General features: G+C 24.1%; 1 protein-coding gene across 8 annotated transcripts in view; it reads left to right on the forward strand.

Moving 5' to 3' along the window:
* Positions 1-10871, forward strand: part of LOC118446623 (uncharacterized) — a 74425-nt gene that overhangs the window by 62734 nt on the left and 820 nt on the right. For all 8 annotated transcript variants that reach the window (XM_035877532.2, XM_035877534.2, XM_035877544.2 and 5 more), the window contains 3 exons: positions 7868-7928; positions 8753-10242; positions 10381-10871. The exon at positions 10381-10871 is cut by the window's right edge and continues 820 nt beyond it. In XM_035877532.2, the coding sequence (XP_035733425.2) occupies positions 7868-7928; positions 8753-10242; positions 10381-10803 (1974 nt within the window). In that variant the 3' untranslated portion in view covers positions 10804-10871. The remainder of the gene's footprint in view (positions 1-7867; positions 7929-8752; positions 10243-10380) is intronic.

The following is a 10871-nucleotide window of genomic DNA, read 5'->3' on the forward strand; positions in this document are numbered from 1 at the left end:
TGCATGGATGCATACGAATCAAATGCACGTCTCTTCGTTGCAATGTAGTCATTATGGTTGTTTTAAATTCCGGAACGTTCCCTTTTTCAACCATGTGAAACGTCACCATGCTGAGTTAATGGAATGCCAAGCAAACGTTAGCATTAGAAACAAATGCACTAATTTATCTCTCACGTTAAATTGGTTTCTTCTTTTATTTCTTTATATATATATATATATATATATATATATATATTTTTTTTTTTATTATCCTCTTTTTTCTTTATCTTTATTTTAGTCGTTTTTCTTTTCTTGCCTTTTTTTTTCTTTTCTTTTTTCTCTTTTTCTTTTTTTTTTTTTTTTTTATTTTATTTTATTCGCGCGTACAACACTCCTTCCGCTTTGTAATCATTCAATTAACATAAATCATTCGCTCGTTCTCTTATTATTTTTCTTCTTATTATTTATTAATTTTTTTTTGTTGCTCCTTTTCTTTTTTTTTTTTTTTTGCAAACGTTAATTTCGTTCATCAAAAAGAAGAAAAAGAAAAAAAAAAGAAAAGGAAAGAAATGATGACGATAGAAAAATCTTCTATTTATTATAATAATGATCGATTATATATTTTATTATTTATTTTTTTTTTTATATTAATAATAATAATAATATACTGAATATAAAAAATAATTTGTCACGTAGATAATAATAATAATAATAATAATAATCGTTATTGTTAATATTAATTTATTTATATTGTTAATATTAAATTAATTGAATTTAATATATATTTATAATAATAATAAATATCAATAATATAAACGTAATAATATTTATTAATGTTATTATAATCTTCTCGTACTTTTTTTTTTAAATAATCAATTAATTAAACGATTATAATAATATAATACTAAATGGTATTATATTTTTCTTTTCTTTTCTTTTCTTTCGTTTTATTTTATTTCTTCTTTTTTGATAAAAATGATAAAAAATTGGATCGCAGAAGATTGAATAGTTTCTAATAAAAAAGGTTAGAAAAAATATTAGAAATTTTTTTCTTTTTTTTTATATATATATATATTTTTTTTTTTTTGAAGAAGAAGAAGAAGAAATTTAAAAAAAAAAAAAACATAATTCTAATGACAGAAGAGAAGAAAAAAAGAAAAAAGAAAAATGTTGTAATAGCAAAGTCCGACGATCGAGATAGCTACTGGCCGAAATTAGGTATAACAAAGTATGGTGATTTATGGTGATTTTCTAACGGTGAAATCAAAGTTCTGGTCCTTTCTCTTCGTTTGCACGTGAACGTGCCGCATTAGACAGTGTGGGACATTAGATTGTTAGGCTTCTAAGATCTCCTCAGTGCACAGTAATGACGACAAAAGATCTAACAATGAAAATAAAAAAGGAAAAAAAAAGAAAAGAACAAAAAAACAAAACAATAACTTGCGTTAGATCATCGATCTTTATCGTTTTATTTTTTTTTTTTTTTTTATTTATTTATTTATTAGAAATTTTCTTCTCTCTCTCTCTTTTTATGTTTTGATTCTAAATAATTCAATCGCAAAATTAATTTTCGATTTTTATTTATTTCTTTTTTACGCGTTTCATTGTTATTTATCATGCGAATAATTACTATTATATAGTGTAATTGAAATTATAATATTAATAATAATAATAATAATTAAATAAATAAATATAATAATAATAATAATAATAAAATAAATAAATATAATAATAATAATAATAGTAATGTTATTAATATTAATAGTATACTATTAATATATTATAATTAATAGTTAAACAATTCAATTATAATTAATAACGTCGATAGTAATTAATAATACTAATATTTTTATGATTCATTATTTTTATTATTACTCAACATTGATTTTATTTTCTTTTTGTTTTTTTTTCTTTTTACTATTTGATCGGGGAAAAAAAAGGGGGGGGGGGAACAAAAAAAAAATTTCATAAAAAAGAAATGGATCTAAATTACTATAATAATTGTCTGTATAATAATTAATGTTTTCCACTATTATTAACTTGTAACAAATGTCTTTCTAATAAGAATAGATAAGAGACATTGACATATCGATTAAAAAGAATAAGATAACTCACCTAACTCGGATCCATAGATCGTGGATCATAGATCGTGGATCATTGATCTGTTCTATATAGTTCATTCAATAAATGTGTCCTGTTTATTTTTTATTTTCTAAATTTTCTAATCAACAATCATTTAAATTCCATTTTAGAAAATAATGAATGGATATCAATGATATATGACGTATATATTTTCTTTACAATTGTAGATCATCGATCTTTGATCCAAGCATCTATTAGACTGAGTCATCTTCGTTTTTCTTTTTTTTTTTTTTTTTTTTTTTTTTTTGAAAATTTCTAATCAACAACTATTCACATTTTCCATTTAGTACATGATAAATGATTTCAACGATATATATATATTTATTTATTTATTTATTTATTTATTTATTTATTTCATTATAGATTATAGATCATCGATCTAATCTAGATAGCGAATGGAATAACCGTGTTCTTTATTTTTTTTTTCTAACTTTTCTAATCAACAATTACTTACACTTTCCATTTAGAAAACGATAAATGGATCGCGACGTTATATATCTATATATATTTTATTCTCAATCATTGATCATCGATCATTTATCTACATGTAATACATCCAATAAATGAATCATCTTTGTTTTTTTTTTTCGTTTAATTTTCTAATTAACAATTATTCACACTTTCCATTTAGAAAACGATAAATTATTTCAACGATATATATATATATATATATTTCTCGATCATAGATCGTTGATCTATGTTCTGTACAAAACGTTGAAGAAATGTGTATTCTTTTTTTTTTTAAGTTTTTAATCAACAATTTTTCATTGAGAAAATGATTAATGATTTCAATTGCGATCAATAGATCATTGATCTCTGATCTATACAGTAGATCGAACTAATATATACTTCTTTAATTTTCTAAACTTTTCAATCAACAATTATACTTTTTCATTAATAAAATGATTATTTATTATATTAATTAATGATTTCAAAATTATTTATATATAATTTTATCGATCATAAATTATAGATCTCTGATTCATACAATACATTGAATATAATGTATTCTCGTTTAATTTTCTAAATTTTCTAATCAACAATTACACTTTATATTAATAAAACTATTAATGATTTCAATTACATACATTTAACGATCATTGATCATAGATCCATGGATCATCGTTCTTTGATCTATACATTGAACAGTGTGCTTTATTTTTTTTTTCTTTTTTTCTTTTTTTCTTCTAAATATTCTAATCAACAATGACACTTTTCATTAATAAAACGATTGACAATTTTAACGGCATATGTTCTTAATAAATCATGAATCATTGATCACCGGATCTTATAAAACAGTAAATGGAAATTATTTTAATTCAGCAAATGTACATTTGCAAACTGATCGATTTACTTTCTCTTTTCTTTACCGGAAAATATGATGTCGTAATTTCCGTTTAATATAACCTACGTACATCCGGTTAGAACGTAGAACGTCATTACTAAACATAATCGTCGATCATGCCAATAAAATGTTATTTCTTGCAAAATCAATATGTTACGTATATATATATATATATATATATATATATATATATATATATATATATATATACATTTGTGTGTGTGTATCTTTGTTTAAGAGATCATTGATTAGAAATAAATAAAAAAAAAAAAAAGGAATAAAAAAAAAAAGAAAAGAGAAGATGAAGAAGAAGAAGAAAAATTAAAGTCCATAGATCGTGGGCGATTTAACGTGGGTAGATCATTGCCCTGAATCTTCGTAAAAGGCTCGTCGACGATAATCCATAGAAATCTTTAAATCCTTTTACCATTATAAATTATTATTATTCCCTTGTTATTTCTTTTTTCTCTTTAGGTTATTGATTGTTAGTATTGTTAGAAAAAAAAAAATATATATATATATATATATATATATAATTAAATTAAATTGGTAACGATCGAGATGATGAAATCTTTCGATCATTGAAAGACTTCTTTCTCTGACTTCGAAGAAACGGGGACACAACGTGAAATCCTGAGAAAATAATAAAATTGCTCTTTTGTATTATATTCTTTTATATTTTAAATAGAATTACGGATCTTACGAAAACATTCGCACGAAATGCACGAGAATAATAAATTTATCGGGATTTGAATTAAATTGAAGAAAAAAAAAAAAAAAAAAAAGAAAAAAAAATGAAGAAAAAAAGACAAGAAGAAAAAAAGAAGAAAAGAAATTAATTTGTTAACGAGAAGAAATCTTTTGCGATCTCTGTTTTTTTTTTTTCTTTTTTTTTTTTGTGTGAATCATTCAAGTAAACATCATTTAACGTGTGATTTTTTTTTTTTTAATTAAGCGAATTAACGTAATTACTATTAAGTATACAACGATAAATTATGAGAATTAAATTTAAAAAAAAAAAAAAAAAGAAAGAAAGAAAAAAAATTAAAAATCCAATAAAAAATTAAGCGTAAATCGATAAATTAAAAATTCACTTTCGAAAGTTCATTCAAATAGAATTTCGTAAAGAGAAGTGATAAAAATAAATAAATTAAAAAAAAATGAGAATGAAAAAATAAATAGAAATAAAACAAAAAAAAAAGAATAATAATAATAATTTAAATAAAAATAATAATAATAATAATAATAATAATAATAATAATAATAATAATAATAATAATAATAATAATAATAATAATAATAATAATAATAATAATCAATACGCATATTTTGCGTAATTTAATTACGGAACGAAAAAACAAAAAAACATTCAAATTGAATTATAGATCATCGTTCAAGTGTACGATTTATTTGGAAAAATGCGATTAAAAAACAAAAAAAAAAAGAAAGAAAGAAAGAAAATTAAAAAATGACGAGTTCGATAAAAACGAAAATAAATAAACATAAAACAAAAATAATCATTATCGATCAATACCTACATACATACATACATAAATACATACATACATACATATATGTATATGTGTGTGTATGTGTGTACATACACACATGTATATATATCTATATATAGATTTATAGAAATCAAAATGGTGGTCTCGCATCGTGAAAGTAATATATCATCGAACATACGTGCGATAATCGAACAATTGAATTTAAATCCGATCGAGGGAAGAAGATTGATTGATCGTACTAAGGAAGATAATGCGGTTAAATGTAAAAATTATCAAGGGATACAATCGAGTGTCCCTAAGATTACGATAGGTGTTTATGGTTGTAAAGAAAGGATCGATTATGAGTTACCTGGTCCATTAAGATCTAATTGTAAGATCGATGATCGATCTAGATCTAAATTGCCGGAGATTAGACAGAGAATCCCATTGGTTCCTCAACGGAGTCATTGCAAAAAGAAGGAGGTAATACTGACATTAATTTTGATGATTATTATTATCATTATTATCATTGTTGTTGCTATTATTATTATTATTATTATTATTATTATTATTATTATTATTATTATTATTGTTATTGTTATTGTTGTTATTGTTATGATTATGACGTCAATGAATTTCTTTTCTTATTATTTAACTTACAATTATTCAAGTTACATTTTTTTAAATTAAATTTGTTATTAACAAATTATCTCGTTAATAATTATTGAATAATAATTATTGAATAATAATAATTTTTTAAAGCTACATTAATGATAATAATGATTGCTTTTGATTGTAATAATTATGATTTTTTTTAATTGGTCTTTCATTTTTGTTTCTTCCTTTTAAGGTACATCGTTTTATTGAGTTAACAATGATAATCGATATAAACGATTGAAATTAATAATTGTTAAGTTATGGTAATAATAATAATTATTATTATTGTGATTATTATTATTAAATTTATATATATATTGATCATTACTTTTTTTATTTTTTTCTTTTGATTATTAGTAATCATTTTGGGTTTTGATTATTCGTATAAATCAACTCAATAAATATAACTTAATGGAGATAAACAATATAATTATTAAATTTACTTAATAATTAGTAAGTTTTTAATTAATCATTAAGTTACAACATTATTAAAGTTACTTGATAATGATTGCATTTATAATAATTATTAAGTTACATTATTATTGATCTTACTTAATAATGATTGAACTTTTAATAATTATTAAGTTACATTATTATTAAAGTTACTTGACTAATAATTGATTTTAATTATTATTAAGTTACATTATTATTAAAGTCACTTAAATAACGATTGAATTTCTAATAATTATTAAGTTACATTATTATTAAAGTTACTTGATCAATAATTGATTTCAATCATTATTAAGTTACATTATCATTAAATTTACTTAAATAATAATTGATATTAATAATTATTAAATTGTATTATTATTTAAGTTACTCAAATAACAATTGAATTTCTAATAATTATTAAGTTACATTATTATTAAAGTTACTTGATCAATAATTGATTTCAATCATTATTAAGTTACATTATCATTAAATTTACTTAAATAATAATTGATATTAATAATTATTAAATTGTATTATTATTTAAGTTACTCAAATAACAATTAAATTTCTAATAATTATTAAGTTACATTATTATTAAAGTTACTTGATCAATAATTGATTTCAATCATTATTAAGTTACATTATCATTAAATTTACTTAAATAATAATTGATATTAATAATTATTAAATTGCATTATTATTTAAGTTACTTAATAATATTAATATGTAATAATTGCTATGATAAATTCGTATAAAGAAGTCAATCCAACTGTCATTGTATTTAATAATTATTACAGTTAAAGATATTTCTCAATCTATTAAATTAATGATTATTGATATCTTATAAAACATTTATCATGTTATTTATCAGTTTATCGTAGAACTAAATAAGACTACTGTCTACATCATCTCCCTCTCTCTCTCTCTCTCTCTCCCTCTCTCTCTCTCTCTCTCTCTCTCTTTCTCTCTGTGTGTGTGTGTGTTTCTGTTTCACCATTTTATTTCTTATTTTTATTTTAGAACGTGTACCGTAGGCACAGCACCTGCAACCGGTTTCGAACGATCGCGGTTAAGTGACTTGACGGCAACCGTTATACCGTTATAAGCAACCCACACACATATATATACATACATACATACATACATACATATATACATACATAGGACACATAGATACATACGTAGATATGTATACGTATATATTAAAACGCGTACACGCAATGCAAACATAAGCAAAAACACGAGTACCCGATTATATAGGAGCATACATAAGTTCGATGATTTTAGCGGAGTTAAAATTGTCGCTTAAAAAATTATTTTATTGATAATTTATTTTCGTTTTCTTTTTTTTTTCTTTTTCTTTTTTTCTTTTTTTCGACGATGACGTTTGCGTCGAAAAATTACTATCGCAATATTTTTCATCGTCGGTTGATTAATTATATTTTAGATCGATCGATCGAACAATTTTTTTTTTCTTTTTTTTTTTTTTTTTTTCTTTATTTTATTTTCTTCTCACGTAACATTCGATCGTTAGGAAAAATAAGAAATAAATTTCTTTTTCTATTTTTCTTTTTTTTTTTTTTTTTTTTTTTTTATCGTAAATTTTTCACGTAGAAATCGTTAATACGATTTTATATCGTTTGAATCTTTTAATTGATTAAAATTATTATTCCTAAACGGAAGTGAATAGTTTATTTATTTAATTGATATTATTAATTTTTTTTTTTCTTTTTTGTACTTCTGCTTTAATTTTCATTATATTCTTTCGTTTTATTTATTTTATATATATATATATATATATATTTTTTTTTCTATGTTTCAGGTCACCAAACCCGCGAAAGAAAATGTCGAGAGGACAGTTTCTACGGTGAAAGAGGATTTACGTAAGTATTAAATATTCATTAGAGTTTCTATTAATAATTTATATCAGAAACTGTATAATTTAATGGACGAAGATTTTTTCTTTTTTTCTTTTTTTTTTTTTTCAATGATTTGTGTGTGTGTGTGTATGTGTGTGTGGGTGTGCGTGGGAGAAACAAAATTTTTATATATACTCTTATATAATGAAATTTCTTTTTTCACGCATTTCATTTTAATTATTTAAAATTCATTTTTTATTATTCAAAATCTATTTTTTAAATATTTCATCGTTCCATTAATAATCGCATAATTAACGTTTAATAACTTTTTTCTATTTTTTCATTTCTTTCTTTATTTCTTTTTTTTTTTTTTGTTTGTTTGTTTCTTTTTCATTTCATTCAATTTTTTTTTTTTTTCTTTAATCCATTTAATGACATTGATTAATATCATTAATATTGTATAATATTCAATGAATAAACTTTTCTCATGGATTCCATTTTGATCATTTAAAATTCATTTGAAATATTTGAAATATTTCATTGTTCCATTAATAATTAAATTATCGATTAATAATTTTTTTCTTTCATTTTCCTCAATTTTTAACGATCACAATTTTTTAATCCGATTAATAGATATTAATTAATATTACCAAAAGAAAGGAAAAAGAAAAAAGACAAAGAAATTAATCAAATGTAATTAATTTAATCGTGTAAAAATTAATACTTACTTTGTAAATCGACGAAAAATACGAGGTTGTAGAAAAAACACAAAAAAAGAAAAAAATAAACAAAAAAAATGCTAATGTATTTCTTTTTTTTTTTTTCTTTTTTTTTTCCTTAATTTACAGCTCAATTCGAGAGTGCCAGCTTGAATCATACGGCAGCCCTCCATAGAATTTCGGTAAGGCCGAAAAATCGTCGGCCACCAAGACGCGCTCCATCAACGATAAACAAGACTGCAACGTCAACGATAACGACCATAGTCGAGGATACGATGGACGATTTGGATCAACCAAAGTCACCTAAAAATATCATCTCGTCCAGTTCCCCAATAGAATCGAAAAAGAATGTAATACCATCGGTTACACGTAAACCTTCAGCGAGGACATCAAGAAATTCAGATGTGTTCGAAGGCCTAGAATCACCACAATTACAACCACAATCCCAACAACAGCAACAACAGCAAGAACAACAGCAGCAACAACAACAACAACAACAACAACAACAACAACAACAACAACAACAACCACCACAACTTAGACTACCTAAAAAACCTTCAAGCATTGCGTCCTTGTCACCTGACAGTCTGGACCCACCTAATGTAACAAGGACAACTAACATTGAATCCAGTGATGAACAAGTTGATATCAGATCAATCGCAAGGAGATCATCCAATCGTATATCAAAAGGATCAGATGTATTTGAAGAATTGGAATCTAAGTTACCACGTAGAAGATTGTCATCTAGTAGATCATCAAAGTCACCCGATAGCTTGGAAGCTAGTTCATTTTTATTCTCCAAGTCAACCGATGGATTTGATAATTTAATAGAATATGAAGAAACTACGAAACCTTTAGTATCTAGAAGACTGCTAAATCCTATATCAAAATCAACTGATCGTATATCTAAATCTTCTGATAGTTTAGAGGCCATTGAAGCTTTGACCAGTGATGATTCAATAGAACGTAGAAGAAGTAGTTTTGAATTTCGTGGTAGGAGAACATCAAAATCAATATCAAAATCATCAGAAAGTTTTGAAATACTTGATCAATGTCACAATGGTTCAGATATGATTCAAAAAGAATTACAAAAGAGAAGTAGTATATCTGATATGAATCTTTCAACTGGTAGAAGACTTTCCAAGGGTACATCTAAATCTACCGAAAGTTTTGAAAGGATTGATACCTGTGAATTTAAAAATGTTGAACATTATAAAAAGGAGGATGACGAAGATGAGGAAGAACGTGAAGAGGAAGGAAAAATTCTTCGAAGAAGGACAAACAAAAGAATGTCTTCAGAAAGTTCTGATAATCTTGACGTTGATGATAGATTAGAGAATAGAAGAGTCAGACGTATACCAAAAAGAGTACCAAGTACAAGTATCATTGATATCGTACCAACCGATAATAATAAAGATGAAAGAAGATCTATTAGAAAATCAAGATTACAGAAATCATCTGAGAGTTCAGAATTAGGTAGTACGGATACATTGGATTCTGAAAGAAGGAATAAATCATCAGAGAGTACTGAAACATTGGATAGTTTAGAAAAAGACGTGGAACAGGATAGAAAAGAAATGGAAATAACTGATAACGTAATGGATAGACGTGATAAGAATGTAAGTTAACGTGATGTAAAATAATTTTTTTGTCATTTCCTCTTAATTTAATTTTAAGAAAATATATGTGTTTGTTATTTTTCAATTTCTCTTTTTTTTTTCTTTTTTTTTTTTTTTTTTTTTTCTTTTTTTTTGTAGGATTCTTGGTCCAGCCGAAGTATGACGACGGATTCGGATCAGACATCTATGGCAGACGGTACAGAGGATTCAAAATCATTGATATCACCAGATAAATTCTATTGGCGTCAATCGTCAGATACCAAGGAGAATATAGATATACATCAATTATTGGCGATTACTATAGTTACACGTATGGCTGATAATGGTAATAATCAACGTAGTCCAGTTATTTATCCAAAGAAGAAACAACAGATTACGACTTCACCTCCGACTTCGCCCGTCGCCAAACAAGAAGATAACAAAATGATTTTTGATAATCTTTTAACGAGCAAGAACGACGAGGATCTTCAAAATATGTTAAATGGAAACATATCGGAGGTCTCAACCGATACTAAAAGTTTTAAAGAAAAACTTATAATGTTTGAGAAACTTGGAAAGTAAAAAAAAAAAAAGAAAAAAAAAAAAAATCCCTATCGTATATATTTTTTTTTTTTCTTTGTTCAAATTAT

Source organism: Vespa mandarinia, chromosome 25 (genome assembly GCF_050613455.1).
Source record: "Vespa mandarinia isolate Hongniang chromosome 25, ASM5061345v1, whole genome shotgun sequence".
Taxonomy (NCBI): Eukaryota; Metazoa; Arthropoda; class Insecta; order Hymenoptera; family Vespidae; genus Vespa; species Vespa mandarinia.